At 43.5% G+C, this 27,262-nt stretch overlaps 1 protein-coding gene across 3 annotated transcripts in view; it reads left to right on the top strand.

Moving 5' to 3' along the window:
* Positions 1–20,789: 20,789 nt before the first annotated feature.
* The window catches only part of crim1 (cysteine rich transmembrane BMP regulator 1 (chordin-like)), a 31,970-nt gene continuing 25,497 nt past the window's right edge, over positions 20,790–27,262 (top strand). For 2 of the 3 annotated variants that reach the window (XM_051386389.1, XM_051386407.1), the window contains exons 1-3: positions 20,790–21,525; positions 25,445–25,606; positions 25,914–26,087. In XM_051386389.1, the coding sequence (XP_051242349.1) occupies positions 21,228–21,525; positions 25,445–25,606; positions 25,914–26,087 (634 nt within the window). In that variant the 5' untranslated portion in view covers positions 20,790–21,227. The remainder of the gene's footprint in view (positions 21,526–25,444; positions 25,607–25,913; positions 26,088–27,262) is intronic. The other variant, XM_051386399.1, reaches the window with a different exon arrangement.

A 27,262-nucleotide genomic window follows, 5' to 3' on the forward strand; every position in this document is an offset into this window, starting at 1 on the left:
TGTTTTGGTTCAGTCTCACAGGTCTCACAGCTACAGGGAGAGTGGATATTGGACTTACATTCATCATGTGGCCAGACATCCAACTCCAAATGAATGCTAATATTTCTCCATGTCTGCAGGATGTGAAACTGTTTGCTAGTATTTTTGCCATATCAACTTTATAGGGTGATAATATGTCAATATTGTACAATATTGTTTGTTGCGCTGCCCCTAAGTGGCCTACTATTCTTCACTGGATTTCTACTATTCCATGACAACTGAGCAAACTCCATCTACTGGTGAGTAAGCGTGTGATATGATTAAAAGGCCCTGACAGGTTACTCAGTGGACATTAAGGTGAGCATGTTTTGTCAGTTGAGCTTCCCAAGGTTAAGAATAAACTTTGCACCTTAGCTATGTTACTATTGTTTTATTAGAGTCACTGAAATCTATCATATACTGCAGTTTTATTGCTGAACTTAATTTTTAACACTGTATCCGATGGCTGCAACTGTTCTGCTTTCAATATTATTAACTGACCATGTTGACCTTGAGGCAGTTAAAAACGCAACACTCCCTTTCCCTTGCACCCTTTTGACAAGTGCACTGCTTTTTTTCCTCACAGCCCGTGTGTGGACCATAACTCAGCAGATCTGCCATTGTACAAACTTAGGATCCAACATCTGTCTTCTTTCTATTGTGGAAAGAGTTTGGCACTGCTTTACTCTGGATAGGGTTCAGTTTCAGATTTTATACCCAACCAAAAAAAGAAACTGGCTTCTCAGGATTCATAAGCCATCGCTGATGGGTTCATGCAGGCACAAACAGCTGTTTTGTGTTGCCCTCCATTTGCTCTGAGTTTTATTAATCAGCTCTTGGTTCACCCTGATGATCTATGATACAGTAATAGTCTTGCATTGGACCGAACATATAGACTGCAGATCCAGCTGGGGGTGTTTGCCTTCACACTGAGTCGTATTAATGTTCAACAGGCTGTTGTTTGGCTAAAGGAAATATGGCTTTTCAAACCACCCCATTTCCACTCGACATAGCCACCACATCCCTCTATCTACTTCTCTGTAACTTACTTCACTACATGAGATTGAGTGGGAGTGCAAGGTGATAAACCACTGTTTAAACATCTTTTCCGGTTTGCTTTATTCACTATGTGACTGGGTGACATCCTTTTAACCAGATGATTTGATTGTTTTGGAGTAAAAGGAGACCTTTCATGATGCAGCCACAATGTCACCATCGCTGTTGACAATGTTTTATTCTGAGAGCCATGTTTTTCTTTTACCACTGGATGTGAATAACAGCCTGGTTCTGGTTGACCCTGGTGAGCATTACACCAGTCCCTTCTTACTCTGGTTAAATAGCCTCTTTGTAACTCTAGAGCCAATAAAGCAGCATATATCAGAATAATAACAGTAATGTAGAATTGCTTTGACTTCAAATGGGCAACCATGCTTGTGTGCACAGTCACAACAAACAATATAATTAGCAGGTCAGTGAGAGTACTGATGAATGATGATCAGACTGACAACATGTGACAGCGTGCAGGTAAATCATCATTACCTAAGACAAATAACACCAGTCCATCTATAAGTGAGTTGTACTTCTCCTAATTGTATATGATTGGAGTGTGCAGTCAGGGGATTTGTTTTGAGTTAGCCTCAACCTAAAACATATGGAGCACTATAATTTCTTGGCAGGCTTATGTGGCAAGTGCTTGACCTCTTCCTGTGGTTCTTTTGTTCTGAAAGGGGCTGGGAGGTATCAGGGGATTGCTTATCACTCTGACACAGGATGCCAGCAGGGGTCATGGTGCAAGAGGGGAAGTGACAGTGTGGCACTTGCTTGTTTTCATAGGGAATGAGGCGATATTGTGACACACGGCTGTGCACCTCAACGAAAACAGGAACAGCAATGACGTCCCCAAAGATTGTCAACTGCAATAGGTGGTATTATTTTCTTCTTCATGTTTGTTAAACTGGGCGATAGTGCTGAGTTTAGCTGTATCATACTAAATGTTGCATGTTGCATTCTGTGTCTTCCACGTGTCACTTTTCATTATATAACTTCACAAGTGCCTAACACCTCTAGAAAAACGAAGAGAGGAGGAATGGGGCCAATATGGTGTCATGTACTGGTTTGGGGTGTATGTGCCTGGTGAAGGGATGTGGTTCTAAGGTCAGGTTTAGACGGGGGGGGTTATAATCTCACACTGTCACAGGTGCATTTCCCTCGAGTATCTGTGGTTTTACACACGAGTCACACAGCTGTGTGTGTTTGCATTCACTCTGAAACAAAAGAGAAGACAGCTGCCGGAGTTTCAGAAAGAAGAATGCGACGATAGTGACCAAACTGATTTCTAGTGTGCATTGGCTTAGGAAATGCAGGACGGATTTTTGCGCAGAGGTGTGATAAACTGCTACTTGGCCTTGAGTTTGTAGAATGTTTTTGATTACTGTAACATATCTGCATGCTGGAGTGTGCTGCAACACTTAAAACAGCTGATTTACAATAACAGTGAGCTTATGACAATTTGTACTTTTTGTCTGGGTCAGTTTTGAAAAAAGTATTGTGATCCTTCAGAAATTAAAAATTACTAATATGTGAATGTGAAAATATTCAAGTAAAAACTCCTGACATCAAAATCCCACTTTAATAAGGTGAGATATATAATCAGCTAAATGTACTATATGACATTATTAGATTGTTAATACTTATTTATCAATATGCATATAGCATTTTACTGTAGTAGCTGGTTGAAACATAGCTCAAATTGTCACAAGATAAATCTGAGGGGTTGTGAGATGATGGGGCAAGAAAGAAGAAAAACGTATCTCTAATCTTTGTTTTCTTGTGAAATATTAGTTAATTTAACCTTCTTAGGCCTTGAAGAGTTGATTAAAATAAACCATCTGAGACAGTTAGAGAGCAAATGTCTCTTTGATGGAACTGCAACCCAACAACAAAACAACTCATGAACATGTGAAATGTGACAAGGGGCTCAATTAATGCTCCAAAAGCCAAACACTTTTTTTTTTTTTACTTTTATTTTACAATGCACTGTCTGACAGTTCCTCCCACTCTGCTTGCCTGTTTACCTTGCTCTGCTGTCTGCTTTACAGACACTAGGAGATTGCTGGTTGGTGGAACTGGGAGGGTCACCTGCCTCACTTGCCCATCTGGGTGTGGCTCCCAGAAAGGTATCAAGGACAGCCCTTCTGGGAGTCTTGCTCTCTCTCTCTCTCTCTCTCTCTCTCTCTCTCTCTCTCTCTCTCTCTCTCTCTCATCTGGCCTACAGCACAATCTCTCAGCTTTCTTCCTTTGTTTGGTTTGCTGCACCATGCAACACACATTACACCACATTTCACTCACCCACACACCTCTAACATGACATGACATGATATCTTTCACATTGACACACCTCAGCAGTCAATTGATGTGTTTGATATTTTGAGTTAATTAGATTGCTTTTTATGATCTGCGTGTGGCCTCCATTTTTGTTGCCAGTCTTGAGCCAGTTGGTAATAATTGCATTTTATAAACTTGTCATGTCTGAAAAGTAATTAGATAATAGAGAGTTTCCTTCTGAAATGTAGTGAAGAAGTATAAAGTAGTAGAAAAAAGTACCTCCAAGTTGTTGTACTTGAGTAAAGGTACTACTTTCCACCACTGGTCCAGGTGTTAAAATGCCGCTGTCTACACTATCTGTCAATAGCATATTCAGCACATAGCAGCAGGAACAAGATGTAAGATCCTCATAAACACATAAACATATTACTAAAAGTTTTGTTATTCTTTCTGTAGTTTTCCACAGTTAAAGATGTTAATTTACATGCAGTGAGTGAAAAAGGTTAAAGTCGTAAATGTCAAGCTTGATAAAAAGCTGTCCAAGAACAAAAGTCACATCATGTGTAAAAAAAGGTCCATTAGCTCATAAATCATAGTTGAACATGTTTGTCTTGTGACTGGTCCCCACAGAAAGGAGAACAGAGGTTAGAGCTGGTCAAACGCCTCCACCCCCGTGACCTCTTGACCCCTGATCCCTGGGTCCCCTTCAGACCTCAGACTTGGAGGTCAGTGATTTGACCTCACCCGCTTTAGCTCAGCAGGCTAATGGCCTGCCACTGTCACTGCCTGCCACAGTCTGACAGCTCTATGAGGCCTCATCACACTGGGCAAACTTGAGAGATGGGCCAAGGGGCAGGCGAAGGGGGTTTGTCTGTGTGCTTCAGATCTCTATATGCCTTAGTGTGACACAACACTGATTTCTGTTAGAAACACACATGAACACAGAAGCTATAGTTACAGACATGAACACAGAGGGACTGTGTGTTTATAGGCAGTGGAAGCATGTGGAAGCATGTAACCCACAGAATATTAAAACAAGGGCGACTCTGGTGGTCACACGAATCGCAATGCAGAAGGAGAATTGTGTGTGTCTGTGTTAAGAGGTCCTGTGATGCCAAACAATGGTTCCTCTTCATCTGGTCATGTGGTGTGTGTGTGTGTGTGTGTGTGTGTGTGTGTGTGTGTGTGTGTGTGTGTGTGTGTGTGTGTGTGTGTGTGTGTGTGTGTGTGTGCACGTGTGATTTTGTATGCAACTGTTTGAAAGTGTGTGTGTCCCTTGCACTGCAGCTTGGTCACATGAAAATAGTGCTAATGAGGGACTACTGTTTACAGCTGGCACCAGTGGTAAGACCTCTGCTGCACACACACACACACGCACACACACACACACACACACACTGCCACAGATTAGAAAGTCGGGCAGGGAATAAAAGGGACAGCAAGCAAGATTTTCACCAAAGGTCACACTTTTTGTGAGGTATAGTGTTTGAACGCACAGGAATGGATAAAGTACCAACTGTAAGGCTAATATCTGTAAATGTTCAGTTTAGAATTATATTAATCAGGTGACCAGACACAAGACTCTTAATTAAGGGGCAACTGCCCATTGTTCTGTTGGCCAATTATTCCAAAAGCCCAAGAGTCCAAAAATGACCCACTAGACTAAGAGCCCATTTGTCCGACAATCGAGAAACAAAATAACACTGCTCTGAACGCCTGTTGTTCCCTGGAGTTTTTTGCCCAATATCTTTGCGTATTTTGATGTGAAAATGTTCGTCAGATGACCTTTGTCATATGTTACTGGTATGAAACTTCTTCTTCTTCTTCTGTTCATGCAGACTTAATTTGGTTTTAGACAGCAGGTTTGACCATTCTAGTAGAGGCTGCAGAAGCTTAAAATAAGGAACATGGGAACAGTCAAAAAAGGATTTGGGTGCATACACACCAAAGTGTGTACACACCCACACACATACACACACACACTCACACACACACACACACACACACACACACACACACACACACACACACACACACACACACATACATACATGAATATTCACTCATATTCACATGTGCACACCAGAGCCTACATACAGTTGAGGGCCTATTGTACCAGTCAGTAATCACTGTCCCATTAGGAGGCTTTTGGCCATAGGGGGTTGTTTTAAAAACCTTAATCCCTTGTCCCAGTGGGGGTTTTTTGCTGGCCACTGCCCAGCATCCAGGTGATACATGTGTATGTGTGTGTGTGTGTGTGTGTGTGTGTGTGTGTGTGTGTGTGTGTGTGTGTGTGTGTGTGTGTGTGTGTCTGGCTCACAGAGTCTCTCACTGGAAACTAGCCAGCTGACAGCATTTGGCAGTGCCTGTTGAGTCTTTGTGTGAAAAATTTCTTCAGCCAGAGAACCAAACACACTGTGTAATTGTTGTTCTTGTCAGACACAATCTACTACAATGTGCACTTATTGCAGCCAGATGAAGATGGATCTCCATATTTAAGTCACTTCGGGAAAAAAAACATTTTGGGTATTTATTTTTTTTCCGCTCGCTCTTCTAGTGCCTAATTAGAGAGTTAGATTAAAGCAGCCAGCATGACTCAAGAGCAGCCATCTCATCCCGGCTTCTTTTGATGGAGGAGATCCGCTGCTTTAATTACTGGTCTTCATTCAGTCATGTTTCACTCAAATTGCTCCATGGTCACATGATGGGGATTATCCGCTACTCGTGGTCATGGTTGGTTGTTTGAAGATCACACAGCTTCTGAAGCACTGATCACACAAACACACCAACTAACAAAACACTTTCCCTCACCAGCCTCGCCTCATCAACACATTATACTGTCTGATGAAACACAAAACCTTTAAGAAATTAAGGCTATAAAAGATCTGAATTTTTTATCTTATCTTTGTACCATTTATCAAAGTGCATATTCATGTATCCCAAGCTGATCAATCAGTGTAAAGAGAATAGAAATAAATGCAAATATTCAGCCAAACGGTACAGAAGGGTGAACTAATTATGCTTATGTAGCAGTTCAGTTACTGACTCTTCTGAGCCTTGGATGAGCCACTGCTGTAACTGCTGTTCTGTATGCACTGATGCTCAGATCCTTCAGGGAAACAGATGCAGTTAGTCCATACAGTACACTGGTCAATACTGAAGAAACCTAAGAGAATGATTGCTCCTTGGCAGCTTTCTGCTAATGAAAACCATACACAGTTCCTCTGGCCAGGGGGAAGATGTGCAGTGGAAACAGTAGATGAGCCCGAGGCCATGAGTGATACATTACTGTCTAACCTTGAGGGACTGCTTGGCTGACAGCGGGATCAGAATAGTGCAATCAATGCCACATGCCGCAAGGAGTGAATACATGCAGAGTGGGAATCCATCACATCTTCGTGACAAGACAGTCTTAAAGTTATGTTTCTGTTAAGAAATGTCTTGATATGGGGTTACTGCGTGTGAATGTACACGTGCACTGAAACAGAAATACAAAACAAGTGAATCAAAAAACGAGTGAGCGAGGAAGGGCTATTAAAACCATGTGTTTGGGGTAGTGCCATACAGCCGTGGGTGCCAGGAAGGAAAGATGGCAGGGTGATTTTGCAAGCCTTCGCGCTGGCTCAGGGAGAGAAGTGACAAAGAATTAAGGCTGGAGAAGCAGAGATGTGTGGGGGGAGGACTGCCTGGCAAGCTTTGGTCATGGGGATGTGGAAATAAAGTTTTACACCCCAGCTGTTTTATAGTGCCATTTATTAGAGAGCAGGTGCAAGCCTATTCAGATCTCCCTTTACTAGTAAAATCACATCAGAATGAATTGCACAGACAGTCTGACGACGAATAAGGAGTTGAAGCAGGGCAGTAGCAAGTGAAGATGAGAAGCAGGGAGAAGCATGGAGAAGTGGGAGTCATCTCTGAAGGTTAGAGGCTACTGCTGCAAGAGTTGAATCACCCCAAGTTCACAAACTTTTGTGTTGTTCAGCTAAAAGTTTGCCTCTTAGTCTGACTTCTCAGTTGCACGGGGATGTGTGTAATAAAAGTACTCCCTCAATTTCATACACAAATGCATGTGTATTTCTTCACACACACATCAGCGAGGCACAGAGAGAAAGGCCCTGCCTCTCACGCAAAGAGCCTTGATTGTGTCAGTGCATCGGGCGTCCTGCCAAAAGGAGGGGGAGTGAAAAAGTTTAGGTGGGGGAGGGGCACACAGGTGCCGAGCCTTAAGCCTGGGGGAGGAGTGCAAGGAAGAAAAATCAGGGAGAGGCAAGTGGATGCATTGGGAAAGAAGAGTGGGAGGGAGGGAGCCAGCAGCTCCACTCCGAACCTTCTACCCTAGTCTGTTATTCTCCTGTGAGGATGGGCAAATGAGGGCCAGCACACATTTTTACGACTCCATAACAGCAAATAGCCTCAAAGGGGACAAGGAGGCCAGCAGCACGCCAAGGCCTCTGACAGAAAAGGCTTTCTGGAAATAGCGTGACATCCGAATGTGTCAACAGAAGGAACTGAAGCATTTTTCTAAAGATATCTGAGCCATGACATATGCTTGCCCGCTGCATGATAAATGCTTTCCATGAACATTTCCAAAATGTGTGTGAGAGAAGCAGGAATAACTCTCAACATAAAGACAAGCCGGTTTTGAAATACGATGTGTGAAGATTCTTTTTATTTCAAGTATAGACTTTCTTAAACTGGTTTTCTCTCGATTCTGGTTTCCTCCACTCAAATACACACACATTAAATTAGCTCTTTTCAAAAAGAAAGAGAGAGGAGGGGGAAAAAAACATGCTAGTAGATTGTATTTGCTCAGCAGAATTTAATATGAGCGAGCTGGAGGTGCTTTTCTTCTGAGGCCAATTCCCTGGAGACACATCCATCTCTGGGAGATGGTTGGGAGGACAAAGGGAGGACTGCCCCCAAGGCTCAGCCCAGGCGTGCTTAAACACACACACACACACACACACACACACACACACACACACACACACACACACACACACACACTCATACACAGACCATGATCACGCACACAGATATCAACAGTTGCAAGCACACACATAGACGTGCACACAGATGCGCTTATTCACACAAGAGCAGTGCTCAGACAGAGACCGCCTTGTCTGACAACAACTACAGACTTGGTCAAACAGAGGAAGGAGGAGGGAGAAGGAAATTGGGTAGAAAAGAGTTGAAAGGGACACTGAGAGGTAGAGATACTATAAAGTAAATGGATGGACTAAAAGAGAAGGCTTTTAATAAGAAGCAACATGCTGGATGGAGGGACTTGAAAGGTAGGGGAGGATAGTGCAAGAGAGAGAACACAGAATGGAAGAAACTGAGAAAAAGAAGAGTGAGGGGAAGTTTTAGTTAGCAGTAATGCACCGCAGCAGCCCCGTCAGACTGAGGAAACAGTATGTTTTATATGTAGAGGTGTGGCAAGGTGCCAGGCAGCTTGTGCTGCATTTTTGACCCAACATTTCACCTATTTACTATCAGTGGCTGTCAATCATCTCAGGTGTCTGTCTGGCAGCTGACAACCCAGGTAACAATGGCACACATTCTTTGAAATATAAAAGAAAATTTGAAACCAGACCTTGAACTTAAGCAACTAAAAAGAAAACCCCAAACAGACACTCTTCCAAATGTACCCCACAAACTTACCTCAGCATATCAAAACCAACTGCAACCTATTATATAAATGTGATATGTAGTTTAGGGAATTGGGTAATTGTGTTTTGGTTAGTTGGTATAAAAAGTCGCGTAATCACTCTAGTGCGAACCCCTTGGAGAATTCATGCCCTGGAACAGCCCCTAGCCTTGCTTAGTTCATTTCCTGTTCCTGGCGGAGGCAATGAGGGATAATAAGCTCTACGCTACGCTTACTGCTCTTGATGATGTGGTCACACAACCTCACTAATACGGCAATCAGAGAGGAGAGTAAGAGAGAGAGGGCAAGACAGAGGGCCGTCTCACTAAATCCCCCTCTTGTATGATGGATGTGACGGATGCAGAGTGTTCCTCTGGAGAGAACCAGGAAGAATTCAATGTTTGAATTGTCATCTAGACCACAAAATGCGATGCAACCAAAAGGAGATCGCTCATCTTCTTGTCTGAAGTGACGGCTCTACTGAACCACTCCTCTGGTGTGTGGTGTAGTGTGGCATAGACAGCCAGTCAGATATAAAAGCGGCAGTCCCCTGTGGAATATTGGCAAGATGGGCTGTTCTCAATGGAAACTTGAAAGGATCATATTTCTGTCTAAGGGGACTCTACAATGCTGTCAGACAATTGTGATGGGATGTGAAGAGGGATGAGTAGGAGTCACCAAAACTTGCATCCCATAAAGTCACACTCTTTCATTTTTAGTTTTTCAAAACAATTACAACAAGCTGTAACATAAAATACTGCTGAGACTGTTAAATAAAACATATTTCAACAAAGCGTGATTACACAGAAACCAATAAAATGGGGGATGTGAGTGGTTCATATTAAAGTCCTGCAGCTTGAACCAAACTTAAATGTGATTGCTACCGCAGCTCCTCTCACATCCTCCCTCCCCCACAGCACTCCCCAAATCATAAACAGATCTTCAGTTATTCGAACAGTGGTGCAGCCTGGGTCACAATTACCCCAGCCTGGTCGCAGATACCCATGACCAACCTTATTACACACTTACCCAATTACCTAGTGAGACTGGGCAGGTGGGTGGAAAGGGGCACACAGCACACACACACATGTGCATGCACACAGGGTTAGCAGGAGGCTACAGGGGTCATCAAGTGCGAGGCGAGTGTGAGTTGATATTGACAAAGTTCACTGAGTTGTGTCCAGGCCTGGCCTCTTCCCAGCTGGCTTTGGGCCACGATACAGGTGCCACACTAGATCACCACCCAGACCTCTCCACCCGACACCCTCCTCTGCATATCGCTCTCCAGCTAGTGTGAGTCTCCACAACAGGTGCAGTAGGTTAGGCTGCAGGCCCCGACATGCGAGGAAACAGACTGTTATTGTGGGCCTTCCTTCCATCATCTCCTCTTTTTTGCTTTTTTTCTCTCCACCTCTTCTCTTCCCAACAGCCCTAGGGAGCAATCGAGAGGTCCAACCTGAACGTGTAACCTAAGCGCAACTCTTCTGTATTGTGCAAGGATGTTGAAAAGAGGAGGGGAAAAGTGGAGGATATGTTGCACATGCCAAGGATTGGACAGCAGTTTGTGTGTGTGTGTGTGTGTGTGTGTGTGTGTGTGTGTGTGTGTGTGTGTGTATATATGTTTTGGAAGCAGTAAATACGTAATAAGACCGTGAAATGATAGATTGCTTAGCCTATCGCTGGCAGTCAGTCGCAGGATTAGACACACTGCTTTCACTTGCTGACAGTTAGATGGTAAACATCCATCTGCCAGTGTCTGCCAATAGTGGCAATATAAAAATTCAAAAATGTAAATAAGTGCTTATTAAATTGTATGTATTGTATATGCATGTGCATAAAGCTAAAGCTCCGGTGCAAAGTTTTTAAAAAACAAACCAAACAACTGAAATTCACAGCGACTGCTCTCTTTACTGTATATTTGCACAGGAAAACTTTGCAGCCTACTGCATTTCATTATGAGAAATCCAGATGTGCTTCTTGGCTGCCAGTGAATGTCTTCAGCTGTGTATGACACTGTTGTTGGCCTCCCTGCACGAAGCGCAGACAGAGAAACGACGCCTCAGGGCAAGACTTTCTGCTCTCTCTCCTTCTCTCTTTCTTCCTTTCTCTCCCTTTACCTCTCTCTCTCTCTCTGCCATGTCTTCCTTTTGCTGATCTCTCTCTCCTTTGTCTCCTTTCCCCCTCCTCCACTTACTCACACTTTTGCACCTTCCTGCCTGTCACACCTCTCATCTTTTTCGCTCCCTTTGCTCTGCATTGTCCGGTCTTGCTTTTCACCCGTCGCCCTCTGTCTGGGTCTGTCTTTCTTACTCTCTCTCTCTCTGTCTCTCTCTCTCTCCCTCTCTGCCACTCTTATCGCACCATCAGCTCAGAGAGACGAGGTTGGTCTGACCAGTGACAGGTAGTCAGAGGGCATGTGGGAGTCGGCTCCAGAAAGTCTGCCCCTATACCTACTTTGACACTGACTCTCCCTCTCTTTCTTTTCCTCACTCACACACAGACACACACAGACACACACACACACACACACACACACACACACACACACACACACACACACACACACACACACACACACACACACACACACACACACACACACATTCATTTTCAGCCTGCATGGTGGACCTGTCATGTCAAATGCCAACTGAGAAATTAGTCAACGGAGTCTTGAAGGTTCAAAGAGAGTAAGTTGTTGCTGTTGAGTCACACACTACATGAAGTCAGTCATTATTTTGCAAACGAGTAACACACCTCAAGGCTGCAGCATTGACATTTACAGTTTCATGTTAGGAAGATTCTCCACTCAGTGCTACACAGAATAATAAAGGGTTGTGAGAGTGTTTTACTGAACAAGAAACATCTGATGGAGGTAGTTGACAGATGATAACTGGAAGGATGTTGTTAAAAAACAACGTGCGGTGTTGATTTCACTGCATTTTTTACATTGATTTTCTAAATAATGAGGTCCATCACAGTTGATTTTACGCACACCCCTGAGCCCTCACACCAGTACAACACCATTACTCTGTTGCCCTGTGGGATCACAGCAGGTTGGTGATGAAAGTTATAACACTTTCTCTTTCAAACTATTCTTTTATTTCTGGACCTAGCTGATCAATAATCCTCTCACTGTGCTGTGAAATTAAATTCTCACTTTTTACTTTGCAGGTAACAGTGACCTTAAAGAAACTCTGAACATTGGATAGTTGTATCATTCTGCCCTCTATTGATAAAATCATGCAATTGCAAAATAACACTAGTCTAAAATTATTATTTTCTTTTTAGTGCTTATGTTAAACATGTTTGGCCATGTCATGTGTTTGATCTTATAATTTCTACCTCTCACCTAAAGCAATACATTGATCCTTTGTCACATAAAGAAAGCACACAAATACACATGATCATCAAAGAGGTTGGACAATGTTGGGAAAATGCAATTCACAAAGAGCAGGATGCATCAGAATTCACCTATGCCAAGCCTTGCTTCAGTAGTCTCTTTGACCTCAGTCAGACATGTCAGTTGTCATAGCTGTTGTTGAGCTGCACACTGAATCAGACCAGACGCAGCTGACAGACCACCGTCTAGACAAAGAGCAGACCCCTTCCTAGTATTGTTTGTTGGTGGTTAGTGGAGGGAGAAAAACAGGAAGAGTGTGTGACTAAGCCGGTAAAAACCTGGGCCCAGGAGGAATAATGGCTTCCTGCCTTTAGATGTTTCTTCTTGCACATGAGTTGACTGGCAGGCAGGCAGAATTATCATCAAGTTGAAGTTGTGTGTGTGATAAAATGAGCCTGAACACTTGGATGAGGTGCAGCTCCAGTTACACTGCACTGCCTGCATTCCATCACACGGTGGCGGCACCACCTAAAGAAAAAGTTTTCTCTTTCTCTGGCACTCAAGCTCACAGCCCCTTTCTTTCTCACATTAACATTTGCTTAATAGGTTTGCTTAATTTAGGCACCCATTAAGGCACCCAGCTGGGCTCAAACTGGACCTTGTGGTCATTGCCTTGAAGGATTTGTTTGACATTTTTCGAAATATGATAATATGCTAAGTTGCATGAGAAGATCAATCCCACTTTAATGGGTGTGCAGTTTATGCCTGCAGGCAGTCAGCATAGCTCAGCATAAAGACTGGAAACAGGTAAAAACAGCTAGCCTGACTGACAAAACGAAAAAGGGTTTGTTGCATGTAAATGCTGGAAGGCAATTTTACGCAATTTTACGCTATGTGTTTCCACCTGTTGCCAGTCTTTTTGCTAAGCTAAGCTAACCTGCTGCTGGTTCATATTGAACAGACAAATATCATCTAACACTCATCAAGAGAGAGAACAATCATATTTCCCACAACATTAAACTATTTTTATTTAATGGTTTAAACCCAAAGGCCCCCAGGGCACCATTACTTCATTTTTTTTATTTTATACAAAAAAATGATGTACATAGTGCCTAAATGATACTCTTACAAGTAATCATCTACTCTCACCCTTGCCAGGAAGTGACAGTTCAAACTATTTGAATCTCTGACATGTGTTTTATATGTCAAGTAAACATACAGTTTATGGAATCACAGATGTATTTATACAGCACATAACTTACACTCTCTCCCTCATTTGACCTGTATCCACTTTCCTTTGGCCCATGTGACTGCAAGCATGCACATGCTGGCTATGGTAATGATGTCAACTTGTTGCTTCACCTTCATAAAGGTCAGAGAACTTGCACATTTCTTACATTCTTGCTCCTGCCGCCTGTCCTTCCCCCCACAAAGACAGGAGTAAATCTGTGTTCCAGACATAACATTAAGCAGTGATCATTTTCCCCTCGCAAGGTGGTTGTTTCACCTCAATGTTTGAGTTAGTGGCACTGTAATTATGTCAGAATTTACAGCTGAAACACAGGTTGTGACATTCCTCTGCCAGCTGGAGGTCTGCCTGTAAATCTGGCACCTTTACCTTAACCTTTACCTGAGGATCCTCCCCTCAAAGCCCACAGAAACCGCTAGAAAAGAACTAGTCACAGGTGTATGTGTGTATGTGCAGCGTGAGAGCAGGATGTTATATGATTTAATCAAGAGGATTATTTGTAAGGAGATAGAGTTAATTATATTCTCTTAATTTATAAGAAGCCGCATTAGCTTGATTAATTATCATTAAATGAACTCTGCAGATTAGTGACGATAACAAGACGATATTTGATGAGGGAAAGTGTTATCTGACTTGTTTGCTCATTTCCTTGTTATTGTCGCGGTAGAAGAGTTTATAATAAGATACAATGAGAGGTATCAGGCATATATACATTTGATAGCTGGTAGCATGTTAACATATTTATGTAAAAGTGTTTAATGTTAAAGTGTTATGTGTTGAATAAAATGTTTAAGTCCAGAAATAATGATCACAAAATAAAGAATGAAAAATATACAAAAAAGAGTCACAGTACAATCCAACCTGTCCCCTCTTCCTCCTTATAATTGATTTTAAGCCTCAGTAAACCTGGATGAGGTTCAGAGAAGAAGAGAGAAGCCCTGAACAGAGAAACAGGGATATAATCTCCAGCAAGGGAGACTGTATCTCCAAAAGGTTTAGATGGTTGGAAGACATCAGTGACACATGATGACACAAGTGGGCCCACTCAAATGAGATATCCTCTACAACATATTTGAGATTGGACCTTATCAGAAAAAAAACCAAAGTCAAAAATATCCTGTATGTAATGTATTTTAATGCTGCACTAATCAATATTAGATAAATAATTATAGTAACAAGAAAATAAGTTTCTTGCGGTGACAAATCCACAGACAGTTATCACCCAACTGCAGTGTTTCAGTATCTTTCAGCTCATTGTTTTGCTTTCTTTTCTCTCCACAACTTTAGTTAAGTCTCACAGCTCTTGTCAGTGTTGTTTCCAGACCAAGCATTCACCTTATTTCAACAAAACTAAATTACTGTATGCTACCTGCTGTTGACGACTAGCTACAAAATGTAGCAGCGGAGCATTTATCAGCTAAAGTGCCAAATAATTCCCTCAAGAGTAGGCAGAGACCAAATAAGACTTAATTGTATTGCTTCATGTCTGCTGGGCGTGTGAATAAGAAACGGTTCGCTAATACATTTGCCAACAACAACTAGATATGGTGATAATGTGTCAGTGCCGTGTGCACAGTTTGTTTCAAATCTGATCATGAAGGTTTAAAATTAATTCTAGACAAAAAGCTGATTGGCCTTTCACTCTGGAAAAAATGTAATTTGTGTTGCAATGATATCATACAATATAATGCCTGTAAAAGACTGTAGAAATACAAAATCTGCTTTAATAAGATTGTGGTCGGTCGGTCACCCCCTTTTACCAGGGAAAACTTTACTTCAGGCCCATTGGAACTTGTATATGAGAACCACACATAAAGTCACATAAGCACAACACAGTTTCATCTACATGACAAATACTTCCAGCAACACCCACTCAAAGAAGTTTATGACCAGGTAGAAAATCTGGGTAACAGCCTCACCCTCTACTTACTTGCAGTAACCGTAGATTTCCCAAGGCTCACTTGTTAAATAGTTTCAATGACCCCGTGTATGAAAGGGAAGATTACACTGGCCAATGGGACACAGAAATTCCCTAAGGTTGCAATCCACTGAGGAATTTGCCATCATCACTTAGATTTACAGATTAAAACTTCAGAGAGGTCCACTTTATGTTCACCTGAAGCACGACAGAGGTGAGCAAGTATAGCCACTTATAACTGTCAAACAAGCCGGTGGCCGCTGGCTCCGCAAGGTCACAGGATCTTATGGTAGAAAGGGATGGAGGGAGAGTGAGAGGCCCAGAGTTGGGCATAATCTGCTGCCAGAGGATTTGAGCCATGACTGTAGGAAGGGTCCGGAGCTGAGTCATAATGACTCTTGATGCCAATCGAACCCAGAAACCTTATGTGTCATTACAGCGCTTTTAGAAAGTGTTGATGTAGTTGGTAACAGAAAATGCTGTAAGTTGACACTGTGTGTGGTGGAGAGTTTAGAGTTACTCTATTAGCACTGAAAGACTGACATAGGCTTTGATACTTTATCTGTGCTCCTAAGACCTCACAAAACATGTCTGTGTACAGCCATGCTACTAAATGCTGAATGCTAATGTCAGCACGCCCACATGCTCACAATGACAGTGCTAACATGTTGATGTTTAGCAGGTATAATGTTTACCATGTTTACCATCTTAGTTTAGCATGTTGGCTGCTGGCTTTGCAGGTATGTGCTCGTAAACCAAAGTATTTGGCACACTGAATTTTGACCCAATGAATATATATTATTGTCATAGTTTTTATACTTCATCCTGAGGGTAACATGAATGTCAACCTGGCACTGAAGGAAAAGTGAGGGGATCACCGAAGTCATTAAGATAAATAGTCCAGGAATCATTCATGTCTGTACAAATCCAGTGTGCCAATCCATGTAGAAGATGTTGATACAATTTACAGGATAAGACAAAACTTTCACTGTATGGTAGAGAAAAAGTCAAAGGATTAGTAGGATTTATTCTCTGGGCCACATGAATTTGTGGTTGTCCATAAAATTAATGTTGAGATATTTCAAAGTGGTGGGCCGAATGACCGATCAATAGACTGTTGCTACCCTCGAGTGTTCCTAAAAAAACATTGATCAAACTCAAGTATTCCTGACAGGAAAGGGCTCATCCTCCAACACTTGTCCAATCAAATCACATCTTTTACCCTTGCCCTCCTCATGAAAACATCCATGTCACCTCAAGCAGCAGTGATTTACCCGTCAATATTTAGGATGCACCCCTTTCTAGATGACCAGCCATCTGCTTAGATTTACGTCCTTTCCCCAATTCCACAGAAAACAGCTAATTCACAGACTACAAAGCCAAAGTGGTGTAGCTAACCCTCAGGGCTGGTTGGACCCACTGAACCCTAAAACGCTCAAGAAGGACTGCTTAGAGCCAGTAAAAGAAGGGGGGGCTTGTAGTTTTGTATCCCTGTGTTGGTACTCTGGGGGTTCTGCGAGACACAGAGAAGAAGACTGCAGGAGACCTGACGGTGTCAAAACACATTATTATTAGTCCCCGCATGGAAAACAGCAACTGGACCAGACCTCACAGAGAGAAAGAAACAACACAGAGAGAGGGAGCAGAAAAGAGAAAGAGACAAGGACAGAGGAATAGAGAGGCTATAGAAAGAGAGGAGGACAGCTGGGATAGAGAAATTATGTTCAGTGTTTTTATAAACTAGACCTCGGAATCAGTAACTCATCTTTGAGATGAGTTACTCTTTCTGTTGGACTTCTCTGGCTGTTTCCAAACTCTACAGAGGTCCAAACAAATGAACAGTGCAAAGTGAGAAACAAAAGCACTTGTGAGTCCCTCTGGATGGCAGTAATGGAAAACCAGAAATCATCTCTGTTATTACCTCAATATGCTGTACAGCTGTCTGTTTAAAAGAAAATCAAAAACATTATGTCTGTTCATCTTTATGGCTTATTTCTGAAAGGTTTTGCTTTGTTCACACCTCTTTTTCATGTATTTAATGTTTTTTTTTATTATTATTTTGGCTGCTTGTATAAAAAAACTGATGATCTCATCTGTTCTGAGTTTGAAACAGGCCATTCATTAGTCTATGTGTTGCTTAGCCTCCACACTAAATGCGCCATATTTCCGCTATTTAGTAGATGTCTGAATAGCTTTGAAACTCTTTCAACTGTCAGTATGCATTGCCATTATACCCCCTCAACCTGACTCCCCACCACCACCTTCACCCCTTGGCCTGGATCTGCAAAGTATGGCTCACTCCAGTGCCATGCGCCCACAGATAAGCTAAGCAAGGGCGATAACCAGCCCTGTACACTGATCCTCGGGGGAAAATCCAGGAGCACATCCTGTGGACTTGTAATCAGGTGGGGCGCACGCTGTCCACTCAACATGCACTCAGCACTCCGTATCACACTTCACATTTGGCCCCATGCCACCCTCAGCTAGTTAGTTCACCTCCAAACCATCATCCACACCCGTCCACATCCCAGAAACACCTCCTCACCACTAGCCTGACGCCTCCACAGCAGTCGAGTGTAAATCAGCTGCCTGTGCAGTGGAAAGACAAGAGGCAACGAGGGTGGATGACATAGAGAGGTCATCCAATCTCTGGAGCAGATCCCACATTGATCCATTTTATGGGGCCAGACATAATTATGCCCACCTGAATGCTGGTTCTGCAGCAGCTATACACTGACATGCATATTCACACTTACAGGATCAGTTCCACATTGATGACAATTGTCACACCAGGGACATTGGTGTAGGAGATAGGGAAGCTGGCACCCCTATTACTGTATTTCCCAGAGATCTGTGACTCAGAACATCATTAGCACTGACCCACTACTGTTATTCAGACCATGCAAAACGCCCTTCACCTATTCCCCCTGTTTGCTCCATTCAGAGGCTCACATGCAAAGTTACCAACATCCAGGCACATGGCCTAGCAGCTCTGGTTTTAGTGGCACACAACAAATCTAATTAGGTTAGTTTGGGCCTAAATTTGGCACTTATTTGAAATTCAAAACAAGCCAACCATTTTCCAAATGCCAAAGTCATGCAACATTTGACACAGGGCTTATGGTCTAATTAGGGTGTATTCTAGTTTGGTCCCAGTTGTTGTATTGTTGATTGCTGCGCCTGCTGCCCCTCTGTGAGGAAATATGCCCCATTTATGATCCTCTACAGTATTTGTACAGCAATGTACTAGAATGGATAGATAGAAAAGAAAAAAAAGAAGGTGCTGTGGTGACCTTTTGGTTGGCCAGAAACAACCCTCGGTCCATGATAGCAGGATGAGAGCCCTCTGAGAGTCGCCAGCTGGCCCTGTTTGAAAGCCCATCGCCCAGGCAAATAGGTCAGTGCCGCTGAGCCACAATCTCTGCAAGCAAATGGAAACCGAGGCTCTCAAAGGTCCTGGTCTGATCTGTCGTCAACCAGCAGTGGGTGTCCGGCCAGCGGTCAGCGGGTCGGCCCATTTGACAAGAGCTTTAAGGAGGGGACGGAGCGAGGGAGGGTGGAGGGAGAGCTGGAGGACAAGAGCCGAGTTGTGCTGCAAGGGCTGATTATGCGTTTCCTGGATGTTGTGTTTGTGTTGGAGCGGGTGGCTCCAGGCAGATGTTGCAAATGAAGGAGGTGCTGTTATGTGTTGACATTGTGGGGAAATCATCCCGGATGACATCTGATTGGTTTTTGAAGAGGAAATGTTTCCAATGACAGTGAAAGAAATATCCCCAATATGTGATATCTATTATTGTATCAATTACTTTCCAGTAATTCTTCATCGTTCCTCAGAGCTGGCAGCCAGCTTCATGTAAAGCAGACTTAAGTGTTACCATCACACTTGACTGGTTCTGAAGACTAATTGAGCTGTTACTGTGCGAAAGAAAATCCGTCTCTCTTTGCGCTTGCTGACTTGTGCAGCAGAGAAAGGGCACAAATTGTGTTTTCATATGTGTTTTTGTTCAACAGTATTGCTTTCTCTAGGTCCTCAGTGTCTGTGGCACTGACACAATCAGCCTCCAGCTGTGCCCACTGCCCACACACATGCACTCACCATCAATCTGCCAATGTAAGTACACAAACACTGCTTCAACAAACATCCGATGACCTTTTACCTTTCCAAAGCCACCTGCATACACACAACCGGACACCTACAAACACAAGTAAGCACACGCTCATCCACACACAAAAGGTAAAGCTGTGGAAATATATGGCCTTGATAAAGACACATTTGTTTGATTCTGAGACTTTGACAGACTTTATGGCTGTATTGTTGAACAGAGACAGAGATCAATTAGGCGGCTGCTGACAAGAGCCATACTGTAAATGCCCTTTTACCTTTCCACAGCCACATGCATGGTGTAGATAAAGATAGGATCTTATGAGGGAGGGAGTGTATAGACTATATTGTCCTGTAGTGTATATAGTATTCTGATTTATATTCATATAGAAATGGTATTTTATACTTTAGATAAAAAATTATAGTCTAATCACCTTTATGCGTATATAATGATTTACACTGATAATGTATAATAGTATAACCTAAAGCAAGGACTGAAGATTAAGTCATTCATGCTTTTCTTACAGCAAAGTAGACTATAATGCAATTATATTAACTATAATGCAATTGCTTTTCATTTCTAGGGTTAGGGTTAGTTTTCCTGCTGGTCACAAGATGTCTCCTGTTGCATTCTCAGTGTATGTGGACTGGTGGCTTCAGGTTTCTACATCACACTTGTATAAGTTGCACACTGGATCAGGATTCATGGATTAAAAAATAAATATTAATGTGTGCTGACTTCCAAACTATTTGTGATGCCCTCAACATCAGATTGTCAATGAGCAGCGCAGAGAAACTTTCCACTTTCAGCAGATGAATGTGAAAACATCCTTCTAGTGTCAAACTCTGCACATACATCATTCTGCACAGTGAAGCTCAAACATCCAACTTCCAGAAGGAAAACACATCTCTGTGCAGTGGAGGGGGACTTCCTACTATATCCGTTCTCAAACTGGTAAATAGCTGTTAAAGACCCACAATTGCACTGATTTACAGAATATGAAGCAAAACAAAAGCAACTTGAACTCAAGGCATTTAAAATTACATCATTGCGCAACACAGAGACGAGTTGCCGAGCGGGGATAAATCACTTCAAATCCTCCCTCCTTTCGCTCCCTGTGACTGGTCGGTGCCTGTGTCAGTCAGGGGGAGGGGGTGCACCGCTAATTTCTATATGCCTGTATGTCAATTTAAGAGTCAGATTGCGTTGGTTCTCGTGTGTGGCTGTCAGCAGCAGCCTCAGTGGACGTCCACTGCTTCGGTCTAGGATTTCATGTGTGTTCTGAATCAGATGAGAAGCTCGTTACGCGCGTCTACCTGCGCACACTGAACCCTTTGCCTTTGGATATTGCTGCTACCTAAAACGCGCCCGCACACTTCAGTCTCGTGGTATTTTTTGTATTTATTTTTTGCTTTTGAATTGAGCTGCTGTGTAATAAACAACGAGCCCGAGGGAAGACTCACCACAAAACTTTAAAGAAGACGTTTGCAACTTTGGAGTTAACATCCAGAAGGGGGTACATCGGCGGGGGGAGTTCATGTGGTTTATCATCTGACAGAAGCGGGGGCATTTTCTCTGGGAAACTTACAGAAGGTTTTTTTAAAAAAACAAAAAAACAAAAAAACATGTTCAGCAAGTGCTCCGTTGTGTTGTTGAATGTCCTCTTTCTGGTGCGGGCGCTCTCGGCTCATGAGTGCACGCCGTGTAATCTCCGGACTTGTCCCGTCAAAGCCCCGCACGGCTGCGAGGGTGGCCGGACCTTGGCCAGGGATCCGTGCGGGTGCTGTGACCAGTGCGCCCGGCTAGAGTGGGAACCCTGCGGCGGACAGGACTGGGCGCACGGCTACTGCGCCCTCGGGCTGACCTGCGCCTCTTTCAACACAACCAGAGCAGCCACGATCCCTGAAATAGGAGTGTGTAAAGGTGGGTAGCAGTCTGTCTTGTCATTTTTATTAAATCATAGAACTGGTGGCAGTGTGCTGTGGTTGGGTTATTTAACAGTGCAATGAAACAACTGTAGGTGTCAGTTCTTTTGGTAAGCAACATACCCTTTCCTTCAAGTGGCTTGAGGGCATCGCCATTCAGATGTCAGTTAAATCCTGACTGCAGCGACTGTGTCAGTGTCTACCTCGTCACTGGCTGCCTGGAGCAGCTCCTCAGGTCTGTGGGGCTCTTGACTGCCAGGAGAGGAGTCATGTTCAGCTGCCCTTTCTTCTCTTCAAAGCTTCATTCACTCTCAGCTCAGAGGCATGACAAAAGTTTGGCAGCACTGATTTTGGCACCAAGTTACACTTCAGCTTCAGGAGGTTCTGTTCTCTTTGTTTTACAACTCAAAGAGACATTTATAAAAAAGGCAGTGAATTGAGATAAGACAAAAATGACAGTTTGAATCTGTGTGAGGGCGAAATTGCAGGTTACCAAGGGCAGGGCCAGCAAAGATGATTGTGTTTTTAAACTTGGAATACGCTGTAATTTAATAAATTGTCTGTATTGTTTACACCAGGGGCTTCAGTTTGTGCCTCACATGGTTTGACAGCATGATTGCATAAGTCCGGAGCAGATTTTCATTTGTAATCTTGTGAATCCACAGTGCGTTACTTTTCTGTTCCTGCCGAGAGCAGAGTGCTTGGCTGTTGCGCTGGGGATGCGCTCATTTTACGCACAATTTGAGCAACTTTCTGAACTTCAAAGAAATGTGTGGGGCGTCAGGTTCCTCACAGTGAATGAAGTAAGTAGCAATAGCCTTCTCCTGCGGAACAATAACTGCTGGGAGGACCCCCTCAGCCCCTTCACCTGCACTGTGTCCAGTCCGTTTTGGAATGATTGAAAGGGACTGACAGGACTGTAGCAGAGAGTAAGCAGCTCTCAGTGGGTGTCTGGATCCCCTGACCCTGCCCTCCCATCATCCCTCTGTGGGGTGGTCCAGGCTCCACGAGGGTTTTCCAGGGGTCTCAAGCCCCTGGCCATCCCAGGAGACGCTGCTGCTGATTGTGCCTCATGTTCAGGTTAGGCTGGCGTCTGGAGGACATCTCCTCTGCAAATTAACAGCTTTGGAACGAGTGGGAGACCTAATGGCTCCTCTGATTGAGTTATGCCTCTGGTCCTGTGCCTCCAGGGGCCTCGGAGCATGCTGCTGACCCCTAAATCAGACACACGTACACACACAATCTCAATATCCCAGAGGGTCTTGGTGGGGGTAAAGCAACACCTCCCAGTGTGTTTTCAGGGGCCACGGTAGGCAGGTTGCTGGAGGCTGATCCCATACTTCCCTCCTGAAGCAGCAAGGGTCTTAAAGTGATTAGACTTGCAATCAGGAGAAGGGGGTAAATGTTTCCGCTTTCTGATCCCCTGCTTTTCTGCCCACAGTTTTGATTTTCTGGGTGGCCATAATCTGTTAGTGTGGAGATGCTTCAACCTTACAACACAGGTGACATGTTGTGTGTTATATGAGAGGTACACCTTGGTAATGTGTCATCACTCAGTTTTTAATCTGTTATTGTTGAATTGTTCACACTTTAATGGTATAATAACCAAAAATAATTTCATGTAAAAACAATACATGTAGTATTAAAATCAGTTATTCTCATATAGGCATTTAAACACTGAAGCTCTTATGAAAAAAATGGTGAATCAAATGTTGCAGTTTTAGGTTGCAGGTTGGGTCTGTTGAACGTCTGGTGAGTGCACAGGCACCTGCTCAGGGGATTAGTCATCTGGGCCTTTTACCATATCATATTTGCTTCACTGATCAGCCTGTCAGTCATGTGAAATCATCCAGTCTTTGCAGCTAAATTATTTGTTTTGATGTTCTCATTGTATTCTTGTGTCTGTCCTCCCACGCCAAGCTTCCCCAAGCTCCAGAAGCACTTAAAATACCACGTAACAGAATGTCTGTCTTACAGGGACGCTATGTCCACTGCACTCCTTCACATGTCATCTACTTCTCCCTTCCTCTGGTATTATCTAATGTTTCAAAGACTTCCTTTTTAGCTCACTATCAGCCAGAGGGCCTCTAGAGGTCAGCTTTCCCATCCTGGCCCTGGATGCCAAGACAAGCAGTCTCAGTGGTTAAGAGAGGAATCCCCCTGGGATGTAGCTATAGACCTTGGCTAGTCATGCCAGGCCAGATAATAGATACCAAGGCCATACCAGACCAGGGTCCGGCTAGATGGGTCTTGGCTGATGCAGACCAGCCTAGAACAAACTGGGCTGACTGGGGTCAAGCGAAAAATTAGCTCATGAGACAACATCTTTGGTTTCCAGCTTTTCATTAATTGTTTTGACTTCCACCTCCTTTCTACATGCCAGATTAAGCACCCCACACACAGACAGGGACCCCTGCCACCACCACCTCAAAAGAAAATACCCTCCCAGGCACAGGAAAGCCTCTGAATGGAAAAAATGTGGAGTTGAGGATCATTTTGAGGTGAAAGGAAATCACAGGGAAAGTTTTGGTGTGGTTTATTGAAAAGGCTGCTTGTGCTTTGCCAGTCTCGCTGGCTGTCTGGGAGAGCTATTAACAGCACAGGCTGGCTCAGGTTAAAGGTAGTATTACCTTCACCTCTTCCATTGGGCCGGTGTTTACTGTAGTGCTTGTGAACATCGTCCCTCACCAAGAAGTCATGCACACAACTAACTTAACTTGAGGAAAGTGTTTGCAAGGATACTTTCCTCTGCAGTCACATTGATTCCCTTCAACAGTAAAATTTATTATAGTAAGAGGCTGGCTTTAACCCACAGTGGAATATCTGTTTAAAATTAACATGGATCAACATATGTGTTTTATTATGATTTACAGCATTTAAAAGCAAAGCTATGGAATTCTGTTTTTTTCCAGTCACTTTGACTCATCCCATTATTGTTTCTCTGACCCCTAGCAGAGAATGAAAACTTAGGATTTAATTTTTAGGGCTTTATTTCATGTACTATATGGCTATAGTAGTCAGGTAAACATACTATGAAGTGTTTTTATTGGATAGTTAGATATTTTCACCTTTTCCACTGGTGCATTATTCTGGTGTGTAGCTTTTTGGAGAAGAGAGTATTATGATAAGCTCCAATCACGCTTCCACACTGTTGGTTGAGGCCTGGGAGCTAAATGCTTGGGAAGGGGTTACTCAGTGTTACAGTTTGTCTCATCCTGTTTACTCTGCTGCCACTCTTAGTGCATTTGGACAACTGAAGGAGGGTATTTTGGGGGTATATATGTGTTTGTGTATTCATGCATATGAAAGGGACACTATGGGTGATGCGTATGTTGGGCCTCTTTAATCCCAGGGTTCTGGTGGTTGCTCAGCCCACATAGCAATAATGGGGCACATCAGTAGCTTGTACATTCCTTCCTATAGTAAAGTTTCATCCAAGTTGGGGTAAGCCTCAAGGTGCCCTCTCAGGGGGTAAGGCTCACTAGGCGAAGGAACAATATGTGGATATGGTGCAAGTGGCCTTGGTACAGAAGAGGCGTTCCAGCAGCCAGCAGAGATTGAAACCCTGGGAGGGCCCCATGCTGTGGAACAAAAGCAAACAAATGGGCTCAATAGCTAAAGTAGCGTGGCACGACGAGGAGAGAGCAGCCCTCCAGCAGCCCAGAAATACACTGGTCACTTCAGTAACAGCGGTGCCAGGGCAATGTGTTGCAACAGAGGCTGTAAGCTGGCTAACCCTTCAGCACTTTTGGGAAACAAATCTCGGTTTTTGGCACAGTTGGCCTTGTGATTACGCTTTACACTCCAATGTCTGCTTATTCATGGATAAAATAGACAAACCAGTCCAAGTGAGAAGTTCATGTTCTTTCCCCATCCTAATGTCCTCCATTCTCCCTGCTGTCCTCGGCACTCCGCAGAGCTCCCTGACCATCCAGAGGCAGGCCTGGAGGACGAGCGCTGTCCCCTGATCACAGGCTGCGACAGAGCTGGAGGTCAGTGTGTGTGTGATGCCCGTCACTCCTGCTTGGAATCTTTCACCTACCCAGACCAAGAAACCTGCATGAAGTCCAGTAAGTCAGGTGAGCCCTCTTCTTTCCTCACACACATATTTGGAAACACTGATGCATGTACACACACACAAGCACAGAATCCTTGTCAGAGGGAATAATGCTGTCCATTGAGGGGAGCTAATCCATAACAGATGTGGCTCTGAGGTGACTAATGCTACTTACATATCATAGTGATGACACACATGCTAGGGCTTTGTCTAGTCGTTCCCCTTTCACCCTTGAGTGGTGCCATTGTCTGTGACTCATTGATGACTGTGGTTTGTGTGTGTGTGTGTGTGTGTGTGTGTGTGTGTGTGTGTCCATGGCTGGATATCAGAGGGTCGCAGGCACGAACACCGGGAAAGACACAGAGAGAAGTATGTGGGACCATCCAATCCGGCCTGCATGTTCTCTGGGTGTAACCTGACCACCGAGGGCTGTGTGTGCGAGTCTCAGAGCTGCCACCACCACTTCGCCTACATCAACCGCAGCCAGTGCCAGGAAGCCGCAGGTAACCTTCAAATGACCTGCAACTGGAACTGACAACCACACAGCAGCCAACCAGTGGCTTTACTCAGCTCAAGTTATTTAGTGCTAAGAAGACAAGATTTATACCTGAGTCTGAAATACATTCTGCAGCCACAGAGTTACTTTTATCTAAAAGCCCATGCTTAATATAAACAGTGATATAAAGTGAGCTTTGGCCCTGCTCTTGTACAAATCAACTCTGAGTAGAACACAGAATTCCTTATGTCCCAGCTCATTATGTGTGAAAAGAAGCACTTTGGTGCTGAAAACCTTGTGACTCTAAATTTGCTCACCTTTGATTTTAAGCAGAGGGACCCTTTAAAGTTCCAGTACTTTAAATGATGCATGTGATTGCACAATTAATCTTTTGTACCAATCTGTCAGAATATTTGCATGGAGTCACTTGCATCTCACATTGTGATACTACGTATGAAAGCTTAGCTGGCAGATGGTATAATGCACAGCACTTCCCATGATAACATGCAAAGAGTGTGACAATTAAAGGAGAAGGTGAAATAGAAAGAGCATGAGTGATGTCATGTAAAGAAAACAAGGAGAAAAGATGTTGAGTGAAAGAAAGAAGGTGTGAATCTGACAGAAGAGCAATAACAGAAAAGGTCTCAATTACTAGAAAAGGAGTTCCCGAGACTGATGATAGAAATATGAAGTGTTGGAGAGGCACAGGACACGGTCCTTAAAGTGCAAATATATAGAGTGCAAGATGATTGCTTGCCCTGTGTGGGAGGTAAAAAAGAGGATCCTTTTGAATGATGTGCAAGAATACAAGAATGTGTGTACTTCCACTCTAAGCAGTCGCAATGATTGACACTTCTAGGTGAAACGTGTTATTGGCAGAGAGAGTTTAGTTTCCTCATTTGGATTGTTGGGTGTCTGGTGGATAGACAGGCGCTAAGTGGCGGCTGCCTCCTGAGTGACATTTGCAAAATAGGACAGGACTGCCACTGAGTGAACTCACTGAACCTCTGTGTATGTTAAGTAAACCTCATTTCACTGAACAAGCCTGTCCAGAAAACTGTAAAACCATGCTGTAAACCTGAAGGAAAGTGGTTTGGTGCTGTAGTGAACAGATTAAGTCCAAAGCATGTGACTGTGACTGCTTGTGTTTTTATCCACATGTTGCTCTCCTTTGATAACAAG

Source organism: Dicentrarchus labrax, unplaced genomic scaffold (assembly GCF_905237075.1).
Source record: "Dicentrarchus labrax unplaced genomic scaffold, dlabrax2021, whole genome shotgun sequence".
In the NCBI taxonomy this organism is placed as follows: domain Eukaryota; kingdom Metazoa; phylum Chordata; class Actinopteri; family Moronidae; genus Dicentrarchus; species Dicentrarchus labrax.